Genomic DNA, 26,679 nt, shown 5'->3' on the forward strand with positions numbered 1-26,679 from the left:
AGCCAGACTGACTGCAGGAGACTGAAGACTATCTACACTTCAGCACTGAGTCAGACCAACCCTGTTGTGACACCAGCCAGACTGACTGCAGGAGTCTGAAGACTACACTACAACACTGTGTCAGGCCAACCCTGTTACGACACCAGCCAGACTGACTGCAGGAGACTGAAGACTATCTACACTTCAGCACTGAGTCAGACCAACCCTGTTGTGACACCAGCCAGACTGACTGCAGGAGACTGAAGACTATCTACACTTCAGCACTGAGTCAGACCAACCCTGTTGTGACAGCAGGAGACTGAAGACTATCTACACTCCAGCACTGACTCAGGCCAACCCTGTTGTGACACCAGCCAGACTGACAGCAGGAGACTGAAGACTATCTACACTACAGCACTGAGTCAGACCAACCCAGTTGTGACACCAGCCAGACTGACTGCAGGAGACTGAAGACTAACTACACTCCAGCACTGAGTCAGGCTAACCCTGTTGTGACACCAGCCAGACTGACAGCAGGAGACTGAAGACTATCTACACTACAGCACTGAGTCAGACCAACCCAGTTGTGACACCAGCCAGACTGACTGCAGGAGACTGAAGACTATCTACACTACAGCACTGAGTCAGACCAACCCAGTTGTGACACCAGCCAGACTGACTGCAGGAGACTGAAGACTAACTACACTCCAGCACTGAGTCAGGCTAACCCTGTTGTGACACCAGCCAGACTGACAGCAGGAGACTGAAGACTATCTACACTACAGCACTGAGTCAGGCCAACCCTGTTGTGACACCAGCCAGACTGACAGCAGGAGACTGAAGACTATCTACACTCCAGCACTGAGTCAGGCAACCCTGTTGTGACACCAGCCAGACTGACTGCAGGAGACTGAAGACTAACTACACTACAGCACTGTGTCAAGCCAACCCTGTTGTGACACCAGCCAGACTAACTGCAGGAGACTGAAGACTAACTACACTACAGCACTGAGTCAGGCCAACCCTGTTGTGACACCAGCCAGACTGACTGCAAGAGACTGAAGACTATCTACACTACAGCACTGAGTCAGACCAACCCAGTTGTGACACCAGCCAGACTGACTGCAGGAGACTGAAGACTATCTACACTACAGCACTGAGTCAGACCAACCCTGTTGTGACACCAGCCAGACTGACTGCAGGAGACTGAAGACTATCTACACTTCAGCACTGAGTCAGACCAACCCTGTTGTGACACCAGCCAGACTGACTGCAGGAGACTGAAGACTATCTACACTTCAGCACTGAGTCAGACCAACCCTGTTGTGACACCAGCCAGACTGACTGCAGGAGTCTGAAGACTACACTACAACACTGTGTCAGGCCAACCCTGTTATGACACCAGCCAGACTGACTGCAGGAGACTGAAGACTATCTACACTACAGCACTGAGTCAGACCAACCCTGTTGTGACACCAGCCAGACTGACTGCAGGAGACTGAAGACTATCTACACTCCAGCACTGAGTCAGACCAACCCTGTTGTGACACCAGCCAGACTGACTGCAGGAGACTGAAGACTATCTACACTACAGCACTGAGTCAGACCAACCCAGTTGTGACACCAGCCAGACTGACTGCAGGAGACTGAAGACTATCTACACTACAGCACTGAGTCAGACCAACCCAGTTGTGACACCAGCCAGACTGACTGCAGGAGACTGAAGACTAACTACACTCCAGCACTGAGTCAGGCTAACCCTGTTGTGACACCAGCCAGACTGACAGCAGGAGCCTGAAGACTATCTACACTACAGCACTGAGTCAGACCAACCCAGTTGTGACACCAGCCAGACTGACTGCAGGAGACTGAAGACTATCTACACTACAGCACTGAGTCAGACCAACCCAGTTGTGACACCAGCCAGACTGACTGCAGGAGACTGAAGACTAACTACACTCCAGCACTGAGTCAGGCTAACCCTGTTGTGACACCAGCCAGACTGACAGCAGGAGACTGAAGACTATCTACACTACAGCACTGAGTCAGGCCAACCCTGTTGTGACACCAGCCAGACTGACAGCAGGAGACTGAAGACTATCTACACTCCAGCACTGAGTCAGGCAACCATGTTGTGACACCAGCCAGACTGACTGCAGGAGACTGAAGACTAACTACACTACAGCACTGTGTCAAGCCAACCCTGTTGTGACACCAGCCAGACTAACTGCAGGAGACTGAAGACTAACTACACTACAGCACTGTGTCAAGCCAACCCTGTTGTGACACCAGCCAGACTGACTACAGGAGACTGAAGACTATCTACACTACAGCACTGAGTCAGACCAACCCAGTTGTGACACCAGCCAGACTGACTGCAAGAGACTGAAGACTATCTACACTACAGCACTGAGTCAGGCTAACCCTGTTGTGACACCAGCCAGACTGACTACAGGAGACTGAAGACTATCTACCCTACAGCACTGAGTCAGACCAACCCTGTTGTGACACCAGCCAGACTGACTACAGGAGACTGAAGACTATCTACACTACAGCACTGAGTCAGACCAACCCTGTTGTGACACCAGCCAGACTGACTGCAGGAGACTGAAGACTATCTACACTACAGCACTGAGTCAGACCAACCCTGTTGTGACACCAGCCAGACTGACAGCAGGAGACTGAAGACTATCTACACTACAGCACTGAGTCAGACCAACCCTGTTGTGACACCAGCCAGACTGACTACAGGAGACTGAAGACTATCTACACTACAGCACTGAGTCAGACCAACCCTGTTGTGACACCAGCCAGACTGACTGCAGGAGACTGAAGACTATCTACACTTCAGCACTGAGTCAGACCAACCCTGTTGTGACACCAGCCAGACTGACTGCAGGAGACTGAAGACTATCTACACTACAGCACTGAGTCAGACCAACCCTGTTGTGACACCAGCCAGACTGACTGCAGGAGTCTGAAGACTACACTACAACACTGTGTCAGGCCAACCCTGTTATGACACCAGCCAGACTGACTGCAGGAGACTGAAGACTATCTACACTACAGCACTGAGTCAGACCAACCCTGTTGTGACACCAGCCAGACTGACTGCAGGAGACTGAAGACTATCTACACTCCAGCACTGAGTCAGACCAACCCTGTTGTGACACCAGCCAGACTGACTGCAGGAGACTGAAGACTATCTACACTTCAGCACTGAGTCAGACCAACCCTGTTATGACACCAGCCAGACTGACTGCAGGAGACTGAAGACTATCTACACTCCAGCACTGAGTCAGGCCAACTCTGTTGTGACACCAGCCAGACTGACAGCCGTAGACAGAAGACTATCTACACTCCAGCACTGACTCAGGCCAACCCTGTTGTGACACCAGCCAGACTGACAGCAGGAGACTGAAGACTATCTACACTACAGCACTGAGTCAGACCAACCCAGTTGTGACACCAGCCAGACTGACTGCAGGAGACTGAAGACTATCTACACTACAGCACTGAGTCAGACCAACCCAGTTGTGACACCAGCCAGACTGACTGCAGGAGACTGAAGACTAACTACACTCCAGCACTGAGTCAGGCTAACCCTGTTGTGACACCAGCCAGACTGACAGCAGGAGACTGAAGACTATCTACACTCCAGCACTGAGTCAGGCAACCCTGTTGTGACACCAGCCAGACTGACTGCAGGAGACTGAAGACTATCTACACTACTTGAACTTGAACTTGAACTTGAAGTTTACTATGTGGTAGGCTGTGTAGCCTTTACATAGGTCCTATTACTAGACTGTAGCATGCGTGGCGGGCTATTTTACAATCTAGACTAGGCAGGTAGGGTTGTACATAGAAGTACTGTGGCGCCAGAAATTGTCTACAGCACTGAGTCAGGCCAACCCTGTTGTGACACCAGCCAGACTGACTGCAAGAGACTGAAGACTATCTACACTTCAGCACTGAGTCAGACCAATCCTGTTGTGACACCAGCCAGACTGACTGCAGGAGACTGAAGACTATCTACACTACAGCACTGAGTCAGACCAACCCTGTTGTGACACCAGCCAGACTGACTGCAGGAGACTGAAGACCACACTACAACACTGTGTCAAGCCAACCCTGTTGTGACACCAGCCAGACTGACTGGCCGTGAGGGGTGATCCGACTGACTGCAGCAGGCGAGCTGCACTGTGTCAAAGCCGTGTCACTCACTGCGGCACCGGTCATTCTGGAGTCAACGGTGCAGCAGGCAGGTGTACGAGGTCAAAGGTAAAGCAGGCAGGTGTACAAGGTCAAAGATGAACAGGCAGATGTACGAGGTCAAAGGTGAACAGGCAGGAGGCAGGTGTACGAGGTCAAAGGGGAAGCAGGCAGATGTACAAGGCCAAAGATGAAGCACAGAGGTCAGAGGGCGGAGTAGAAGGACTGATGCACCACCAGCTCTGTTGGCACGTGCTGCACGTCCTTCACCCCTGTGCACACACCAACACACACTGTCAAAACATGTACACACACCAACACACACTGTCAAAACATGTACACACACCAACACACACTGTCAAAACATGTACACACACCAACACACACTGTCAAAACATGTACACACACCAACACACACTGTCAAAACATGTACACACACCAACACACACTGTCAAAACATGTACACACACCAACACACACTGTCAAAACATGTACACACACCAACACACTGTCAAAACATGTGCACACACCAACACACACTGTCAAAACATGTACACACACCAACACACTGTCAAAACATGTACACACACCAACACACACTGTCAAAACATGTACACACACCAACACACTGTCAAAACATGTACACACACCAACTTACACTGCTTCAAAACTTCAATCAAAATAATAATAATTATGATAATGATAATAGTAAGTGTACATGTGTGACAGGGTGACCAGTCACCAATTATAGAGTAAAGTTTTGACATTGTCCAGTCTAGTGTTTGTAGTTCATGTTGCCGATCGCTTTATGTTTTGTGTAATGCCATTATCTGTTAAAAGTTAAATGTTGAGATGCACATGTCCAGTCACCGGTAGATCTTGCAGGAGTTGTTACGTCATATGGCGGCCTGTCTGTCTCTGTATTCCTCGGCTAGCTACATGTAGCAGTGGTTTTCAAGTAGGTGTGAATTCCTTTGAATTTAATACGGAGAAGCGTGTCAGCTGCGGTTGGAAGGTCTTAATCCCTTACCCCCCCCCTTCTTCTTCTTGTCTTTAACCAATGGAATGGCTTATTATTTTAGAATGTTGTGTTGCTATTAGTTACTAGGATTTTGATTGGATGTTTGTGACTCTAGCTAAAGTTTGATTATGCATGTAGGCTACATGCTAGGGTGTAAGAGAGAACTGAGAGAACTGTGAAAGACGCGAGAGAGAGTGGACGTGTGTTGTTGTGAGATCCACTGTTTGATCGTTTTGTGCACACTGACTTCTGGTATCGTTAAAATAAAGTCACGTTACTACAACCCCTGACTTGGCGTTTCTATGTGAATGCTTCCTGACCTAGCACCCCTTGTTCTCACTACTTCACCCCATCACACATGGTACGTATTTCTAGACCACAAGTGGTAGCACGGTCGAAAGTGCCTTTCAGTGAAGCTGACTAATGCACCACACAATCTCAGGCCACACGCTGTTCAGATATATCTCTACAAGAATATGTTTGATATGCAGGGGTAAAGAAAAACAGCCAAGTGCATGTGGGCAATGAGCACGTCAAGTCGGGACTCCTTAATACTCCTTGATACTCCTTGATACTCCTTAACACTCCTGGACTGTCAGGGCTAAAGTGCATAGTTATCACAGGATGAAGCAAACACTGGCCGTGCTGCTCAAGTAGCTTAATCAGTGGAGTGTCGCGTTGCCTTACTGACCTGCCAGAGCCATCCCAACACTCAGCTCCTCCTTCAGGATCTGTAACACATCACTTGTTCCTGCCTCTCCCTGCACACACACACACACACACACACACACACACAAACACACACACACACACACACACACACACACACACACACACATTTACGACCGTACACAGTAGGTACAGGGAAATACAGCACACGCAAAATCTTGCACATTGTGTACAGCTTGTCTTGCTACACAATCTCTAAGGTGTAGCAGATGTGACACTAAGATCTGAAAAACCACAGACACCAAACCTTAAACACGCTTATCTAACTACCCCAGACAATGAACACAGTTGTAACCAGCACAGACAACAACGCTTTTAACCATTAAAGACACTCCGGAAGAACTACCACAGACAACATTTGTAACCTCCAAAGCGAACAAGACTTCCGAACGTTAAAGACATCACCAACAAGACAGCCACTCACGTCCTTGGCCAGCCCCCAGAGGGCAGGACGACCACAATAGACAGCACGTGCACCACGTGACAGGGCCTTCAGAATGTCAAGGCCGCTGCGCACTCCTCCATCCAGGTAGACTTCCGTCTTGTCCCCCACTGCCTGGCACACCTCAGTTAGCGCGTCAATCTGTCAGAGACACACAGACACGCTGTCACACACACTGACTGGCACACCTCAGTTAGCGCGTCAATCTGTCAGAGACACATAGACACGCCGTCACACACACTGACTGGCACACCTCAGTTAGCGCGTCAATCTGTCAGAGATACACAGACACGCCGTCACACACACTGACTGGCACACCTCAGTTAGCGCGTCAATCTGTCAGAGACACACAGACACGCCGTCACACACACTGACTGGCACACCTCAGTTAGCGCGTCAATCTGTCAGAGACACAGAGACACGCCGTCACACACACTGACTGGCACACCTCAGTTAGCGCGTCAATCTGTCAGAGACACATAGACACGCCGTCACACACACTGACTGGCACACCTCAGTTAGCGCGTCAATCTGTCAGAGACACACAGACACGCCGTCACACACACTGACTGGCACACCTCAGTTAGCGCGTCAATCTGTCAGAGACACACAGACACGCCGTCACATACACTGACTGGCACACCTCAGTTAGCGCGTCAATCTGTCAGAGACACATAGACACGCCGTCACACACACTGACTGGCACACCTCAGTTAGCGCGTCAATCTGTCAGAGACACACAGACACGCTGTCACACACACTGACTGGCACACCTCAGTTAGCGCGTCAATCTGTCAGAGACACACAGACACGCCGTCACACACACTGACTGGCACACCTCAGTTAGCGCGTCAATCTGTCAGAGACACACAGACACGCCGTCACACACACTGACTGGCACACCTCAGTTAGCGCGTCAATCTGTCAGAGACACACAGACACGCCGTCACACACAATGACTGGCACACCTCAGTTAGCGCGTCAATCTGTCAGACGGAGACACACAGACACGCCGTCACACACACTGGCACACCTCAGTTAGCGCGTCAATCTGTCAGAGAGACACACAGACACGCCGTCACACACACTGACCGTGGCACACCTCAGTTAGCGCGTCAATCTGTCAGACGGAGACACACAGACACGCCGTCACACACACTGACTGGCACACCTCAGTTAGCGCGTCAATCTGTCAGAGACACGTCACACAGACACGCTGTCACACACATTGACACACCTCACATAATAATATAGTAGCGGCATTAACACTCAAGATAGCCAGCACTGCCAGCAGTCACCAGCAGCAGTCGTCACCTGTCCCTGTTGAGGTCATTTCAAGATGAACATTAAGGTCAGTACAGCTTGCTTGACCCGGTCATCCCAGTAACTCGTAACAGTCAAACTGTATCTGAACTCCCTATATCAGCTCAAACTAACACTGCCTTACTGTGAATACCCGTCACACAATGACAATAAAGCCCAAGGGAGGCAATTACTCACGGTGGCGGGCAGACAATCCAACTCGCGGCCGCCATGGTTGGAGACCCACACAGCGTCCGCCCCGTGCTGCACCGCCTCCAACGCGTCCCACGCTGCAACGCACACACAAGGCACTCAACGTTAACGGTGAAATGATTACTGTCACAACACCGCGTCCCACGCTGCATCGAACACACAAGGCACTCAACGTTAACGGTGAAATGATTACTGTCACAACACCGCGTCCCACGCTGCATCGCACACACAAGGCACTCAACGTTAACGGTGAAATGATTACTGTCACAACACCGCGTCCCACGCTGCATCGAACACACAAGGCACTCAACGTTAACGGTGAAATGATTACTGTCACAACACCGCGTCCCACGCTGCATCGAACACACAAGGCACTCAACGTTAACGGTGAAATGATTACTGTCACAACACCGCGTCCCACGCTGCAACGCACACACAAGGCACTGAACGTTAACGGTGAAATGATTACTGTCACGTGAAGACCATCAGGTAAATCAGCACAGGTCGAGGCCAGGTTCTAGGTGGTCAACCTTATCGCTATTCACAAGGCACTCAACGTAAATGGATCAAACCGAAAGACATGGTTACGTTCACAATACAACGCGCCTCAAACCTTCCCGTGAATTCACCTCGTAATGCAGTACGCGTCAATGGACATAAACATGCCTGATCTACCAGATGGTCGTAATGTCAACTCATGTTGGTCTTCATATGTCAAGGTCAAACATGTCAAGGCCAGGTTCCTGGTGGTGACCTTCATCGCTGTTTACACGGGACGGGATATACCTAGAGGCAGGCTGAAACAGCACTTTGCAGTTCAACAGTGGAAACAGCCACAAGTCACCAGAGATACCTTCTCTCACCTGGACGAGTCCGAAACAATGGGTGGAAATTGCGATATCAGATTTGCCACCAGTCTCCAGGCAGCAGTCGGCACGTAGCTATATATAAAACAAAAATAATCAAATAACATGATCATGAAAGTTTTTAAACTTTATCAAGTAATCGTTACCTGTCACAACTCCTTTGGCCACAACCGGAAGGTGAGAGACAGACTTGAGCCATTGGATGTCTTGCCAGGTGTGGGCGGGGCTGAAGGCTTGATTGACAAAGCGACCCCACTCCTCCTTGGACTGTCCGGTGGCCACGACACTCTTGGCGCGCTTCAACTCTTCCTCGAAGTTGGACAGTCTGTCGACAGTACCAGTGTCAGTGTTGGACAGTCTGTCGACAGTACCAGTGTCAGTGTAGGACAGTCTGTCGACAGTACCAGTGTCAGTGTTGGACAGTCTGTCGACAGTACCAGTGTCAGTGTTGGACAGTCTGTCGACAGTACCCGTGTCAGCCTTGTTGGACAGTCTGTCGACAGTCCCAGTGTCAGTGTTGGACAGTCTGTCGACAGTACCAGTGTCAGTGTTGGACGTGACAGTCTGTCGACAGTACCAGTGTCAGTGTAGGACAGTCTGTCGACAGTACCAGTGTCAGTGTTGGACAGTCTGTCGACAGTACCAGTGTCAGTGTTGGACAGTCTGTCGACAGTACCAGTGTCAGTGTTGGACAGTCTGTCGACAGTCCCAGTGTCAGTGTTGGACAGTCTGTCGACAGTACCAGTGTCAGTGTTGGACGTGACAGTCTGTCGACAGTACCAGTGTCAGTGTAGGACAGTCTGTCGACAGTACCAGTGTCAGTGTTGGACAGTCTGTCGACAGTACCAGTGTCAGTGTTGGACAGTCTGTCGACAGTACCAGTGTCAGTGTTGGACAGTCTGTCGACAGTACCAGTGTCAGTGTTGGACAGTCTGTCGACAGTACCAGTGTCAATGTAGGACAGTCTGTCGACAGTACCAGTGTCAGTGTTGGACAGTCTGTCGACAGTACCAGTGTCAGTGTAGGACAGTCTGTCGACAGTACCAGTGTCAGTGTTGGACAGTCTGTCGACAGTACCAGTGTCAGTGTTGGACAGTCTGTCGACAGTACCAGTGTCAGTCTTTGCCTCAAACCACGGGAGAAACATACATTTTTGTGAAATTAACCATTAGAATAATTCAAGACATTCATTTCTTATTCTGACAAGCTGCACCATTCATATACAAACTGAATAAAAAGTTTAACCTCCCATTGAAAAGTTACAATGTTCCTTGTATATACATATAGATTCAGTGTGCTCTTCGCTGTTGAATGTAGACCTTAAAATAACAGGATCTGTTTGTCGTTATACTAATAAGACAACTGCAGGCTTAAGCTGGTACTCCTTCAACTAATAAGACAACTGCAGGCTTAAGCTGGTACTCCTTCAAACCCTAGGTTAACGAGCAAAATGTGGAACTCTCAGTAGATTATACTCTTCTTTCTTTCTTTCTTTCTTTATTTGGTGTTTAGCGTCGTTTTCAACCGTTCAAGGTTATATCGCGACGGGGAAAGGGGGAGGGGGGGATGGGATAGAGCCATTTGTTAATTGTTTCTTGTTCACAAAAGCACTAATCAAAAAATTGCTCCAGGGGCTTGCAACGTAGTACAATATATGACCTTACTGGGAGAATGCAAGTTTCCAGTACAAAGGACTTAACATTTCTTACATACTGCTTGACTAAAATCTTTACAAACATTGACTATATTCTATACAAGAAACACTTAACAAGGGAAAAAGGAGAAACAGAATCCGTTAGTCGCCTCTTACGACATGCTGGGGAGAATCGTAAATTCTTCCCCCTAACCCGCGGGGGGTGATTATACTGTGTTCACCAGGCAATATTGCAGTGGCAAAGAGAAAGTGACGAGGAGCTCGGTCTTTGACATTGGTAAACACTTTAAAAAGATAATCAAACAGTGTTGTAGGAGGTGTGATGAACTTGAGGTGAGGGGATGGGGGGGGGGGGGGGGGGGACTGGTTCATCAAGATTTTGTATCGCACACGGGAGTAATCTAAACCTTTTTTTCACATTCAAAATCAGTACAATGCAATCAGACAGTGTGATGGGGGGGGGGGGGGTTGTTGGTGACTGACTTGAGGTGAGGGGGCAGCGAGAACTGGTTCCTGAGGTCCTTGTATCGCTTGCCGTGCACGGCGCAGTCCACGGTGAGCACGAGGGCGGTGAATCCTGCACGCTGCGCGCGCTGCACCATGCGCCGCATCATGTCACGGTCCTTAAGCACGTGCACCTGGAACCAGCGCGTGCAGCCCGGGGCGGCCTGACCTACTTCCTCCACGCTGCTGGTGGCCGCCATGGACAGGCAGAAACACGACCCCTCACTCTCACAAGCTGTGGACATCAACAGAAAGACGATATGTGACGTCGAAAAGCAACGATTTTACACGTATTGGCACTTTCACGTGGTGCCCGAAACTGTCCCCCGGGACACACACTTTTGACACCAAATGGTCCCGGGAGGGGGAGGGGGGGGGCAGTTAGGTTTACCCCTGAGAACACTTCCAGGTGGGGGTCAGAACGGGGTGTTACACCGGTCTCCGTGACGACACGACTAACACTTGGATAGAGGCCTTGGCTCTCCTCTCCACGACGACACGACTGACATTTGGATAGAGGCCTTGGCTCTCCACGACGGCTAACAAGCCAGGCATACTGACACAGAGGGTCTGGGACATGACTAACACTTGGATAGATCGAGCCTTGGCTCCCCATAACGGCTAACAAGCCAGGCATACTGACACAGAGGGTCTGGGACATGACTAACACTTGGATAGAGGCCTTGGCTCCCCATAACGGCTAACAAGCCAGGCATACTGACACAGAGGGTCTGGGACATGACTAACACTTGGATAGAGGCCTTGGCTCCCCATAACGGCTAACAAGCCAGGCATACTGACACAGAGGGTCTGGGACATGACTAACACTTGGATAGAGGCCTTGGCTCCCAATAACGGCTAACAAGACAGGCATACTGACACAGAGGGTCTGGGACACGACTAACACTTGAATAGAAGCCTTGGCTCCCCATAACGGCTAACAAGCCAGGCATACTGACACAGAGGGTCTGGGACATGACTAACACTTGGATAGAGGCCTTGGCTCCCCATAACGGCTAACAAGCCAGGCATACTGAAACAGAGGGTCTGGGACACGACTAACACTTGAATAGAAGCCTTGGCTCCCCATAACGGCTAACAAGCCAGGCATACTGACACAGAGGGTCTGGGACACGACTAACACTTGGATAGAGGCCTTGGCTCCCCATAACGGCTAACAAGCCAGGGATACTGACACAGACGGTCTGGGACACGACTTTCACTTGAATAGAGGCCTTGGTTCCCCATAACGGCTAACAGGCCAGGCATACTGACACAGAGGGTCTGGGACACGACTAACACTTGGATAGAGGCCTTGGCTCCACATAACGGCTAACAAGCCAGGCATACTGACTAGAGAGTCTGGGACACGACTTACACTTGGATAGAGGCCTTGGCTCCCCATAACGGCTAACGAGCCAGGCATACAGAGTAAGAGGGTCTGGGACACGATTAACACTTGGATAGAGGTCTTGGCTCTCCACGACGGCTAAAAAGCCAGGCATACTGACACAGAGGGTCTGTGACACGACTAACACTTGGATAGAGGCCTTGGCTTCCCATAACGGCTAACGAGCCAGGCATACTGACTAGAGGGTCTGGGACACGACTTACACTTGGATAGAGGCCTTGGCTCCCCATAACGGCTAACAAGCCAGGCATACTGACTAAGAGGGTCTGGGACACGACTTACACTTGGATAGAGGCCTTGGCTCCCCATAACGGCTAACAAGCCAGGCATACTGACTAGAGGGTCTGGGACACGACTAACACTTGGATAGAGGCCTTGGCTCCCCATAACGGCTAACAAGCCAGGCATACTGACTAGAGGGTCTGGGACACGACTAACACTTGGATAGAGGCCTTGGCTCCCCATAACGGCTAACAAGCCAGGCATACCGACTAGAGGGTCTGGGACACGACTTACACTTGGATAGAGGCCTTGGCTCCCCATAACGGCTAACAAGCCAGGCATACTGACTAAGAGGGTCTGGGACACGACTAACACTTGGATAGAGGCCTTGGCTCCCCATAACGGCTAACGAGCCAGGCATACTGACTAGAAGGTCTGGGACACGACTTACACTTGGATAGAGGCCTTGGCTCCCCATAACGGCTAACAAGCCAGGCATACTGACTAGAGGGTCTGGGACACGACTAACACTTGGATAGAGGCCTTGGCTCCCCATAACGGCTAACGAGCCAGGCATACTGACTAGAGGGTCTGGGACACGACTTACACTTGGATAGAGGCCTTGGCTCCCCATAACGGCTAACGAGCCAGGCATACTGACTAGAGGGTCTGGGACACGACTAACACTTGGATAGAGGCCTTGGCTCCCCATAACGGCTAACGAGCCAGGCATACTGACTAGAGGGTCTGGGACACGACTTACACTTGGATAGATGCCTTGGCTCCACATAACGGCTAACAAGCCAGGCATACTGACTAGAGGGTCTGGGACACGACTTACACTTGGATAGAGGCCTTGGCTCCCCATAACGGCTAACGAGCCAGGCATACTGACTAGAGGGTCTGGGACACGACTTACACTTGGATAGATGCCTTGGCTCCACAGGGATTACATACTATACAGAGAAAGACAGGAAAAGACACGTCAGGGACACACTGACAAAAAAAGGAAAGAAAGACGACGCCACCTTTGGCCAGCGCCACCTCGCCGTCAGGGTGAGCCAGACGACACATGGACATGGGCGACACGCCGATAGGACTCGTGACGTCATGACCCAGCAGTGACGTAGTCAGATTACGCTCCGACATGTCACGCATGTAGCGAGGGCGGAACCTGTACCTGAAAACCCGAAAGACAAAGAATCGCTTAACTTTTAACTGGCACAAAAAAAACTGAAGTACCAAAGATCTGACAAAGAGAAGAAAGCGCTCTAAATGTATAAGGCATGTGTAATAGAGTTAGTGTGAATTATACGGAAGCAGTCTCCTGGCACCTGAGAGAATAACAAGCATCATCAAAACTTTCATCATCAAAAAGGATGATCGCCGCAAGCTCACAAGTTCCTCATTCTCCAAGTCACTCTAACTTACACTTTCGTACACAAGAACCAGCTTTTATTCCTGACCTGACATAGTCTATACAATAATTGTGTCGCTGTTTGTCTGTAGCTCACATATTTGTCTTTACACTTATTTACACTCATTACGCATAACGGGTAACACCTGCTGCGCCTTTGTACGTCAGTAATGATCCCAACAGAAAATCAAGGTAGAACAATTTTCAGTTACCTCTTAAATGCTGCCACATTGTCGGCATAGGTTTGTTCGTAGTTGGCCCCGCTGTTGAAGTATTGTCTGACGGCGTTGGGCAGGTTGTGTTCAGCGTACTGTTCATAGTCACCCACACACACCAGGCGAGACATGGCCATGTCGACTTACCTGTTTCACACAACACTATACTAAAGTGCGTGTCATATGTACAAAAACCTGTCTCACACACACCACTGAACTAAAGTGCGTGTCATATGTACAAAAACCTATCTCACACAATACTGCACTAAAGTGCGTGTCTTATTCACAAACACAGCTTATGCTTAGGGCCAATAGAATGAAGAGGGACGAACAAATCAGCTGTGACGCTGGCTGGCGGCGTTCTCAAGACAGCTGTGACGCTGGCTGGCGGCGTTCTCAAGACAGCTGTGACGCTGGCTGGCGGCGTTCTCAAGACAGCAGTGAACAGCATAACTCAGCAGTGTCCTTGAACCGTAGAAGTGTCAAAGTGTCTTACATAGTACATACTTGGAGAATGTGTTCCCCAGCTGACAGCCCGCACAATACCCGCACGGTCACGACCTCACAGGCGCGTGACTCAAGTCCCATGAGGGAGGGGGGTCCTATAGTGGACACTAGCGCAGTTCATATGAATTTGTCAGTTGATTGTTTTTCTTGAACCAAAACAAACTTTATCAAGACCCTTTAAAGCAGCTGGAATTGTGTCCGTACATCTGATCTGTTTTGTACATTAAAATCAATATCAAAACGAGAATTTTATTCCTTTAGAATAGCATACTGACTTTTGGTTTGACTCAGCATTGGTACAGGCCCAATATAGGGCCCCCTCCTCTAAGTGTTTTCCGCCAGAGGATCGGGTATCAGTCAGTCGAGGCATTGGCTTGCTTGAGCGCAGGTCGTAAACACACACAGTATGTTTGCGTGTGCTTATACCTAGTGATATTGTAACGCGCATAGTGCTTTTAAATATGCGCTATAAAAATCTCCTTAATAAATAGATAAATAACACTGAGGAATTTGTGCACACAAAAAAAGAAACAAGTCGCGTAAGGCGAAATAACAACATTTAGTCAAGCTGTCGAACTCACAGAATGAAACTGAACGCACTGCATTTTTTCACCAAGACCGCATACTCGTAGTTTCGTCAGTCCATCGCTCGTGGCAAAGGCAGTGAAATCGACAAGCCAGAATAGTGCGGTAATGGTCGCGCTGAGCAGGATAACACGCTTTTCTGTATCTCTATTCTTTTTAGCGTACTAAGTTTGTTTTTAATCCAAACATATCATATCTATATGTTTTTGGAATGAGGGACCGACAAGGAATAGATGAAACTGTTTCTAAATCGATTTCGGACAATTAATTTTAATCATAATTTTCATATTTTTAATTTTCAGAGCTTGTTTGTAGTCCAAATATAACATATGTATATGTTTTTGGAATCAGAAAATGACGAAGAATAAGATAAAATTGATTTTGGATCGTTTTGAAAAAAAATTTAATGACAAGTTTCCGATTTTTAATGACCAAATTCATTAATTATTTTTTAAGCCACCAAGCTGAAATGCAATACCAAAGTCCGGCCTTTCGTGGAAGATTGCTTTGCCAAAATTTCAATCAATTTGATTGAAAAATGAGGGTGTGACAGTGCCGCCTCAACTTTTACAAAAAGCCGGATATGACGTCATCAAAGACATTTATCGAAAAAAACAAAATTGTCCGGGGATATCAGTCCCAGGAACTCTCATGTCAGATTTCATAAAGATCGGTCCAGTAGTTTAGTCTGAATCGCTCTACAAACACACACAGACACACACACACACACACACACACACACACACAGACACACACACACACACACACACAGACACAGAGACACACAGACACCACGACCCTCGTCTCGATTCCCCCTCAATGTTAAAACATTTCTTGTCAGAACTTGACTAAATGTAAATGAAAACTTGACTAAATGTAAATGAAAACTTGACTAAATGTAAATCAAAACTTGACTAAATGTAAATCAAAACTTGACTAAATGTAAATCAAAACTTGACTAAATGTAAAAACGGGAAAGGTCTGACCTGAGAAAACGTAGAGACAAAAATGTGGCCTCGGGAAACTTATCGTCCCTTAGGCGAAGGTTATGTGATGGATGGCACTCACTGCACACTGGACAACTGCACACAGCAACCTGAACCTCTATCATACGCCAGCCTCTTGTTGTTGTTGTTGTTGTTGTTGTTGTTGTTGTTGTCAATGGTGATAAGTTAAGACCAGGAAAAAGGAGGTGGAGGAGGATGCCATGTTGATGGCAGATGGCTCTTCAGTGGCAGACTGATCCTGGCAGACTGATCCTAGCACATGGGTCCTGGTAGATGGCATAATGATGCCAGCACATGGGTCCTGGTAGATGGCATAATGATGTCAGAGCCGGACCAAGTCATCCTTGGAGTTTTCCTGGGCTTGAGGAAGGGGCGTTCATCCATAAATTTGAAATCAAAACTGAAGTGTAAATGTAACTATTTTAACTTGGGAACAATTAACCAACAAACACCAAACAAAGGTGGCAAAGAACCTCGAACAAAGTTGATCTTTGGCACTGAAGAGAGCACACTTCTTCCAGTAGGAGGCTGAACTATGTTCTTAAAAAAACAAAAACTAACAAACAAAACACCCAAATAGAGAAATGTTGTCTAAGGGAGGTAACTGCCAAAAACAATAATATTCAGCCGCTCAGAAAAGGCATGGTTACTGCTCTTTTCCATGACGAGCTTTTTGCATTGACGGCTATTGCAAGCTGCCAAAGGGAGAAGTGGAAGGGAATATTGTCAGCATTGACGGCTATTACAACTACTTGAAGCTGCCAAAGGGAGAAGTGGAAGGGAATATTGTCAGCATTGACGGCTATTACAACTACTTGAAGCTGCCAAAGGGAGAAGTGGAAGGGAATATTGTCAGCATTTTAAACACCCTGTACTCACCTGCACAAGCAGACAGACTGGCAGACACAGCCTACATGTCTTCCCGCCTGCCTGCCTGTCTGTCTGTCTGTCTGTCTGTCTGTCTGTCTGTCTCTATTTGTGCATACATATACATGCGCGCATAAAAATACGCAAGTTTTTAAAAAAAATTAACATCACACGAACAATGTGTAAGTTATCAGTGGGTCGCATACGTGCCCCCCCCCCCCCCCCCCCCCACGCTCAACCTGCGCCGTGCAACTGATCAATGTGCATCTGATTAAACACAGCGACTTGGAGAGAGACAACACGAGGTGACGACAATCGCTATCACTCCATTGCAGTTCAGTGGAGCCTCCGGCGAAAGAAGCGAGTCATTGTCACAAGACATGGGTGACGGCAAATGAATACAATTTGCATCAAGTTGTAATCATTAAGGGCTCGGCATTTTCCTTCCGTCATCTTTAGCCACGCTTTGTATTTGGCCACAGTTACACTGCATTCTGTCATCTCCGTCACGTTCTTTATTCTCTTTTTGAAGTTTTCATTCACCGCGTTCGTCTTTGGAGGAGAATGAGAATGAGAGTGAAAGGAGCGATGTTTGTGTTGGTGTGTGTCGCCGTGACGCACGTCTTGGTTGCCGGGGACTGTGAGATCAAGGACCCGGAGAGATGTGGTCAGTCCAGAGTGCCAGGCTCATCAGTCTCTGTTGCAGGGACTAATGCCCATTCTCCTATTTTAGATTGGAGCTGGGCTGAATTGATTTATCAGTTGCTTTCTTTCTTGGTTGCCTGGTCTGCTGGTTGAGCGCCGTGTTAAGGGGTTGAATGGTAAACTAATTTAGTCAGGATTTTGTTTGGTTGACTGTCCCACTGACTGTTCGCTTTCTGGATTTACTGGCTGACTGTCTGTCCTTTGATTGATTGATTGATTGGTTGATTGATTGATTGGTTGATTAAGTGAGTGAATGAGTATGTGAGTGAGTGAGTGAGTGAGCGAGATGATCAAATACCTGATACCATGACAACACGCTATGTTACAGACCTGAAGTCGCCCCAGGTGGTGCAGGGCGTGCAGTTCAACGGGACGTGTAATAGCACGGGAGTCCCCACACTGGTGGTCGGCGACACTTATCAACTCAACATCTCCTTCACGCCAGGTCAGTGTCCCAGCATGCACTGCTACCTGGGTACACTCGCACATTGCATTTCGCCCTTACACTCACTGCTACCTGGCTACACTCGCACATTGCATTTCGCCCTTACACTCATTCTGTTTGGATCCACATCATTGAATGCCTAACACACACCCTCACATATCTTATTGACATCATTGAATGCCTAACACACACGCTCACATATCTTATTGACATCATTGAATGCCTAACACACACGCTCACATATGTTATTGACATGACAAAAGACGGAGAAATGATAATGTGTTTTCGTGTTGTGGGCAGCACAAGACGCGAAGGAGGCGAGGTCCGAGGTGAAGGTGGAGGTGTTGAGCCTGCTCATCCCGCTGGACATCGAGAACCCTAACGCGTGTGTCAACAAGGGACTGGACTGCCCGCTCAAAGCCGACACCAACTACACCTTCAACACCGTCTTTGACCTCAAGCCAACCTACCCCGTCTACTCCGAGGTCAGTGCATATTTACACTGTCATTCAGATTGCCCCCCTCCCCCCACATCCCTCCCTACACACCCCCCCTCCCCCCATAACTTCATTCCACCCCGCCTACTCCACAATCAATTCACGTCTATACTGTGAGAGAGAGTTCTGACCCCCCCCCCCTCACCCCCCAAAGCATCTTTGTTAGTACATGTACTGCTCTGAACAGTAGTGGTTTTGTTTGCTTTTGTTACTTGATGATGCTTTGTATCTATTTTGTTCGTTGGTTTGTCTATTGTGTTTTATTTCATTGTGAGTATGTGTGTGTGTGTGTGCGTGTGTGTGTGTGTATGTATGTGTGTGTGTGTGTGTGTGCGTGCGTGCGTGCGTGCGTGCGTGCGTGAGTGTGTGTGTGTGTGTGTTTGTTTGTTTGCGTGAGTGTGAGTGTGTGTGTTAGCGGAAGGGGGTTAGTGTGTGTGTTAGGGGAAGGGGGTTAGGGTTGTTAGGGGAAGGGTGTTAGGGTTGTTAGGGGAAGGGGGTTAGGGTTGTTAGGGGAAGGGGGTTAGTGTTGTTAGACTCACAGGCGTAATTTGGTTGACTGTATAGTTGCATGGTAAAGGAAAATGTAACAGAGTGTCTTTTAAAAACTGTGATTACATGAAAACCGTTCGGACTATAAGGTTTTTGTTAGTACGAGAATTTGTGAATCCCCCCCTTCAGTTGAATATGTCCATGAGGAACTGAAAGGTTTCTTGCCTTTTCCACCTGTTTCCCTACTTCTCTGACTGGCTTTTTTATTTGTCGGATTACATTGAACACCAATTAGTGATTTCCATTTGAAATAACGTTTGTTGTTGTTGTTGTTGTTGCTTTTTATTTTATTTTCCTTTTTTCTTTGACTGTTTCCCCTTTTTTCTTGAGTATCTTCTCTGTCGAAGTGCGAGGCAACGGTGGGAGTCTTTTTTCCATCTTTTTTTCTATTTTCTATTTCTAAACAAGGAAGTGACTGTGGTAAGAGGAACAAAGTTAAAAAAACAAAGGAATACTGTACTCACCGATACAAGAACGAGACAAGACGGTACAAATTTTCGCTTACGGGAAGCTTCATCAGGAAAAACAAGAACAAACAAGTCGCGTAAGGCGAAAATACAATATTTAGTCAAGTAGCTGTCGAACTCACAGAATGAAACTGAACGCAATGCCATTTTTCAGCAAGACCGTATACTCGTAGCATCGTCAGTCCACCGCTCATGGCAAAGGCAGTGAAATTGACAAGAAGAGCGGGGTAGTAGTTGCGCTAAGAAGGATAGCACGCTTTTCTGTACCTCTCTTTGTTTTAACTTTCTGAGCGTGTTTTTAATCCAAACATATCATATCTATATGTTTTTGGAATCAGGAACCGACAAGGAATAAGATGAAAGTGTTTTTAAATTGATTTCAACAATTTAATTTTGATAATAATTTTTAAATATTTAATTTTCAGAGCTTGTTTTTAATCCGAATATAACATATTTATATGTTTTTGGAATCAGCAAATGATGGAGAATAAGATAAACGTAAATTGGGATCGTTTTATAATTTTTTTTTTTTTTTTACAATTTTCAGATTTTTAATGACCAAAGTCATTAATTAATTTTTAAGCCACCAAGCTGAAATGCAATACCGAAGTCCGGGCTTCGTCGAACATTACTTGACCAAAATTTCAACCAATTTGGTTGAAAAATGAGGGCGTGACAGTGCCGCCTCAACTTTCACGAAAAGCCGGATATGACGTCATCAAAGACATTTATCCAAAAAATGTAAAAAACGTTCGGGGATTTCATACCCAGGAACTCTCATGTCAAATTTCATAAAGATCGGTCCAGTAGTTTAGTCTGCATCGCTCTACACACACACACACACACACACAGACACACAGACACACAGACACACGCACATACACCACGACCCTCGTTTCGATTCCCCCTCGATGTTAAAATATTTAGTCAAAACTTGACTAAATATAAAAAGACAACAAAAAGCAGACGCAACACGGACGGCAAACAAGGTTTGAAAGAAAATGGAGGGGAAACCACACAAAAAAGGGAAGGAACTCTAGGAACGGAAATGAATGAAAGGGGAGAGAAGTGATTGAATGATGTCATGGGCACAGGGATACTAGACTAAAAGTAATACACATTCATAAAAAAAGATTTCAAAATTAAACGCACGTTCTCTTGCACCAGCCGCAATCTCATCTATGCCATATCCTGTCTCGAATGCCCCAAAGTACTCTACATTGGTGAGACCGAAAGAACCCTCTCTTCCCGCTTCACAGAACATCTGGCAGATATTCGGCATCGCCGCTGTAGGTCTGTTGCCCAACATTTCAACAGCAGCAACCACACCTCCCTGGATGCACGTGTGAAAGGTGTCTGGCAAATGTACAGCACCTCCACAGACAGAAAACAAGTAGAGTCCGATTTCATATTATCCCTGGGCACATCCACACCTGACGGTTTGAATGCCGCGAACATGTGATCTACATGTATTCCCCAAACATACTGTGGATTTACGGTACGTGTGTGTGAATGTGTGTGTGTGTGTGTGTGTGTGTGTGTGTGTGTGTGTGTGTGTGTGTGTGTGTGTTTATGTGTGTGTTCGTGTGGCGTGCGTGTGTTCGTTTGTTCCCTCCCCCCCCCTTTTTTTCTTTTTTTCTTTTTCCCTCCCTCCCCCCCTTTTTTATGAATGTGTATCACTTTTATAGTATGCCCGTGCCCATGACATCATCCAACCACTTCTCTCCCCTTTCATTCATTTCCGTTCCTAGAGTTCCTTCCCTTTTTTGCGTGTTTCCCCTCCATTTTCTTTCAAACCTTGTTCGTTCCGCGTTCCGTCTGCTTTTTGTTACATTTAGTCAAGTTTTGACAAAATGTTTTAACGTAGAGGGGATAATCGAGACGAGGGTGTGGTGTATGTGTGTGTGTGTGTGTGTGTGTGTGTGTGTGTGTGTGTGTGTGTAGAGCGATATAGGGAAAACTACTAGACCGATCTTCATGAAATTTGACGTGGGAGTTCCTGGGTATGATATCCCCAGACTTTTTTTTCTCATTTTTTTGATAAATGTCTTTGATGACGTCATATCCGGCTTTTCCTGAAAGTTGAGGCCGCACTGTCACGCTCTCATTTTTAAACCAAATTGGTTAAAATTTTGGTCAAGTAATCTTCGACGACGCCCTTTGGTATTGCATTTCAGCTTGGAGGATTACAAATTAATTAATGAGTTTGCTCATTAAAGTTGTCATTAAAATCGATTTTTCGCAAACAGATTGAAAATTGATTGCATCGTATTCTTCATGACATTCTGAATCTAAAAATATATACATATGTTATGTTTACTCTTAAAATGTGATCACGATTAACGAACATAAATTAATTAGTCTTACGATTAAAATTTAAGAAATCGATTCAAAAATTATTTCATCTTATTCTTTATCGTTTCTTGATTCCAAAAACATATAGATATGATAGGTTGTATTCAAAACAAGTTCAGAAAGTTAACACGAATACAGAAAAGCGCGCTTTTCTGCTAAGCACAATAGGCTACCGCACTAATCTGGCGTGTGCATATCACTGCTTTTGCACGTGGGAGGTGAGCGATTTCCTTCTCGCGGGGATTGACGAAGCTGTACTGTCTTGGTGAAAATAATACAGTGCGTTCAGTTTCATTCCGTGAGTTCGACAGCTTGACTAAATGTAGTACTTTCGCCTTACGCGACTTGTTGTCTTTTGTGTTCGTGTTTTTCCTGATGAAGCTTCCCTAAGCGAAAATTCGTACCGTCTTGTCTCGTTCTTGTATCGGTAAGTACAGTATTCCTTTGTTTTTTAACTTTATTTTCTATTTGGTTTCCTTTTTACATTCAGCCTTTTTTACATTTAGTCAAGTTTTGACTAAATGTTTTAACATCGAGGGGGAATCGAAACGAGGGTCGTGGTGTATGTGTGTGTGTGCGTGTGTGCGTGCGTGTAGAGCGATTCAGACCAAACTACTGGACCGATCTTTATGAAATTTGACATGAGAGTTCCTGGGTATGATATCCCCGAACATATTTTTCCTTTTTTTGATAAATGTCTTTGATGACGTCATATCCGGCTTTTCGTGAAAGTTGAGGCGGCACTGTCACGCTCTCATTTTTCAACCAAATTGGTTGAAATTTTGGTCAAGTAGTCTTCGACGAAGCCCGGACTTCGGTATTGCATTTCAGCTTGGTGGCTTAAAAATTAATTTATGACTTTGGTCATTAAAAATCTGAAAATTGTAAAAAGCATAGTTTTTCTAAAACGATCCAAATTTACGTTCATCTTATTCTCCATCATTTGCTGATTCCAAAAACATATAAATATGTTATATTCGGATTAAAAACAAGCTCTGAAAATTAAATATATAAAAATTATTATCAAAATTAAATTTTTGAAATCAATTTGAAACACTTTCATCTTATTCCTTATCGGCTCCTGATTCCAAAAGCATATAGATATGATATGTTTGGATTAAAAACACGCTCAGAAAGTTAAAACAAAGAGAGGTACAGAAAAGCGTGCTATCCTTCTCAGCGCAAGTACTACCCCGCTCTTCCTGTCAATTTCACTGCCTTTGCCGTGCGCGGTGGACTGACGATGCTACGAGTATACGGTCTTGCTGCGTTGCATTGCGTTCAGTTTCATTCTGTGAGTTCGACAGCTACTTGACTAAATGTTGTATTTTCGCCTTACGCGACTTGTTTTTCGTTGTTGTTGTTTGTTTTATTATGTTGTAGTTGTACTAGTTTGTTTACTTTTTTTTCTATTGAATCATTTCGATTTTAGGACCAGCAAGTGACTGAAAAGAAAGCCAACTGCCCGAATATCTACTTTCATTCAGCGCTTTTAAAGATTCAAAATTAAAGGGAAGCAACTTTTCTTTGCATATTACATCTGTACATTGCAGCAGTTACTTCCCGTAGACCCTTGACGTTCATTCTATCGATGGAAGGGAAGCAACTTTTCACTGAATCGTTTCCAGTATTATTGGTTACCTCCCATAAACCCATAAGCTTGAGCTGTCTCGGTGTTTGGGTTGCCACTGTGTTGGTGGTGGTGGTTGTTGATGTTGTTGTTGTTGTTGTTGTTGTTGTTGTTGTTGTCTGTCTAGCATTGAACCAGTTAATAAGTATGTGATGTTACTGTTCTTTAAGAATTTAACAGTAACATCTTTCATTCATTTTCTTACCTCCCTCTGTTGTTGTTTAGATGCATGCCAAAGTACACTGGTCCCTGGTGGACAAGCCAAGTGACCAGTATGACGTCACAGACAACGACAACAACGACGTCAACGAAGACAACAAAGTGATTTTCTGCATCAAGTTGCCGGTGGTGGTGGAGCCCAAACCGTCGTACGATGTACAGCAAGACACACACCAACAAGACACACACCAACAACAACCGTCCTTTAGAGTTGTACAGTGACGCGTACCAACCGATGTTAGATCGTTCATCATCTGCTTTTTGTTCCTTTGCTTTTCCCCCCATCTCCGTTGTGTATGTGATGAGTGTAAAATGCTGTTTGCCTGAAGCTGAAAACTTACGCCGTTCAAATAAACTGTGTTGTGCAGTTTTAGAAGCGCAATTGCCTGTTTCCAATATTGATTTTTATGTTCACAAACGTTTTGCTTCTTTTCAGTTTTCTTTTGTTCTATTACTTTCGTTTCGTGCATTTTCTACATTGAAGTATTTTACATTTGTTCTTATACTCACTGTATAGTAGAAAACATAATAAATCATAGATCCTCACTAACTGTTTTGACATTTTTACGCCATGGTATATCGTGCGAGTGTGTATGCTGGTCGGTTTTTATGTAAAATAAAGAGCTACAAATCCGCCACCTCATAATTAAACATGTGTCAGTTTTTTTTCTGTATATCATGACATTATCATAGGCAACGTTCAGATTCATAAATAAATAACAAATAAAAACAAGAAAGCACTTGTGTACAGCTTGGTACACAAAGGGCACTCTCTCATGCCGTTTATCCGCAAATGGTTATATCTTGACTCGGTTGACAAAAATACCAACATGGTTCCTTTCGGCATGTCCACCTGTCGTCTGCTTCTCTTTGTCACAGCGTTGAAATGACTGCGATCTCAAAGTAGTAAAAACCGATCAGTTTAATGTAACTGTGTGGTTAAAAATTGAAGAATTATTATTGAGACCTCTTAGTTGTATGGAAAGAAGAGTAAGATTCGTGCAGAAAGCAACAGTGATCTGATCAGTGCCTGTAGAAAGGGAGATCATGGTATCTTTTGGACAAGCGGCTATCAGCGATATCGACTGAAATGTGTCGATGCCAATTCGGGGCAATGATGAGCCAGTCTTCAGACGTTATTCTCGGGAATCGATTTTACAGACCATCTCATTTGACTGTCTTCAGACGGTCTCATCGGGATTTTACAGACCATGTCATCTTGTAATACACCAACAACACTGGGGGAAACATGCACGAACACCGTTCAAGAACAAGTTACAGGATTCCAGCGAACACGACTGTGCCGTGTTTTTCTGAGTCTAAGACACTGTAACAGTAACACCTTTACAGTCTAAGACACTGTAACAGCCTCTAACACCTTTACAGAAGCATTGTGATGCAGATCCTCTCAGCTTCTCTGTAAATGGTCCGGCCAAACACACTATGAAACGGTCAGGTAAGCTTAGGCCAAAAAAAAAAAATTGTCTGTTTCTGGTAACATGGCTAAAAAAAATAGGGTCGGTAGGTAGGGATTTTTTTTTTTTTTTTTTTTTTTTTTTTTTACACCCCAAATGTAGACCAATAAAACTAACTTTAAAAATCGCGCAAAGAGACTGGATTCACTATACATAGAGACAAGACACTCAACACATTTACAAATCGTCAGCGGACTTTCGTTTTCACACGTTTTTGTTGTTCATTTTCTCACCCTGTCCTTTACCACCAAAAAATAAATTAACAAATTTTGAGTTTGGAAAAAAAAAAGTTTAGGGTCGGCGCCGAAATTTAGGGTCGGTCGGGTGACCAGAAACAGACAATTTTTTTTTTTGGCCTTAGAATAAATCATCGTGTTGCGTGCTGAAGATGACGTTTTATTTGTTGTTATTGTTCGCCATTTCATTCCTGACTCTTAATGCGGTTGTAGTAATCACGGCCGGTGTAACACGAGAAAATTACTCCCACGAGATTTTTACTCCGGAGTAAACATTTCGTACGAAATATTTACTCCCTTTACGAAAAAAGCACTCCCCCATTGCACGAGAAAATTACTCCCCAAGACAGGTGAGTTCCGAGTAAACATTTCGTACAAAAATGTTACTCCCCTGACGAATAAATACGAATAAATTACTTCAGCCCAACACGAGCAATTTAACTTCCCATGCTAGGTGTACGAAATTGTTACTCCCTTGTCCCCTGTTAGTCTTGGTGGTGGAAGGGGTGGAAGGAGGGTAGCGCGACATGCGTGTGCGCGAGATCATTTATTGGCATTATCCCGCATCCCATTTTTGCGTACGAGTTTTTTACTGGAAGTAAAAAAAATGGGGAGTAACAATTTCGTGGAGGGAGTAATTTTTTCGTGCCTTGGGGAGTTCTTTTCTCGTACGAAAAGTGTACTCGGAGTAAGAATTTCGTACGAAATATTTACTCCGGAGTAAATTTTTCGTGGAGTAAAAATTTCGTGTTACACCGGCACTGAGAAACCAGTGTGTGTGTGTGTGTGTGTGTCACGGTGTGTGTGTGTGTGTGTGTGTGTGTGTGTGTGTGTGTGTGTGTGTGTGTGTATGTGAGTGTGTGTGTTTTAAGTGATAAGAAAAGACAAGCAACGGACACACCTTTCGAGTGTCTCTTGCCGTCCAAAGTAATCCCCGAAGTAAGCATC

General features: G+C 46.1%; 2 protein-coding genes across 3 annotated transcripts; one reads left to right on the forward strand and one right to left on the reverse strand.

Annotated features, from left to right (window-relative positions):
- Window positions 1–2,485: 2,485 nt before the first annotated feature.
- Window positions 2,486–14,717, reverse strand: LOC138953338 (2-Hydroxyacid oxidase 1-like). Of its 2 annotated transcripts, none has more exons than XM_070325137.1 (8): window positions 14,185–14,715; window positions 13,584–13,735; window positions 10,902–11,157; window positions 8,911–9,089; window positions 7,884–7,975; window positions 6,366–6,524; window positions 5,904–5,973; window positions 2,486–4,463 (listed from the first exon to the last, which is right to left on the reverse strand). In XM_070325137.1, the coding sequence occupies exons 1-8, from the start codon at window positions 14,322–14,324 to the stop codon at window positions 4,396–4,398; spliced, it is 1,116 nt and encodes a 371-aa protein (XP_070181238.1). In that variant the 5' UTR covers window positions 14,325–14,715; the 3' UTR covers window positions 2,486–4,395. The 2 variants fall into 2 exon arrangements, with proteins under 2 accessions (XP_070181238.1, XP_070181239.1); XM_070325138.1 differs by lacking the exon at window positions 2,486–4,463 and adding an exon at window positions 4,904–5,163 and having other exon boundaries at window positions 14,185–14,717.
- Window positions 14,718–17,530: 2,813 nt separating this feature from the next.
- LOC138953223 (NPC intracellular cholesterol transporter 2 homolog a-like) lies at window positions 17,531–24,566 on the forward strand. The gene is made up of 4 exons (XM_070325021.1): window positions 17,531–17,820; window positions 18,187–18,303; window positions 18,604–18,788; window positions 24,027–24,566. The coding sequence occupies exons 1-4, from the start codon at window positions 17,718–17,720 to the stop codon at window positions 24,240–24,242; spliced, it is 621 nt and encodes a 206-aa protein (XP_070181122.1). The 5' UTR covers window positions 17,531–17,717; the 3' UTR covers window positions 24,243–24,566.
- Window positions 24,567–26,679: the final 2,113 nt, after the last annotated feature.

The sequence above is a fragment of the Littorina saxatilis genome, linkage group LG17 (assembly GCF_037325665.1).
Source record: "Littorina saxatilis isolate snail1 linkage group LG17, US_GU_Lsax_2.0, whole genome shotgun sequence".
NCBI classification, from domain to species: Eukaryota; Metazoa; Mollusca; class Gastropoda; order Littorinimorpha; family Littorinidae; genus Littorina; species Littorina saxatilis.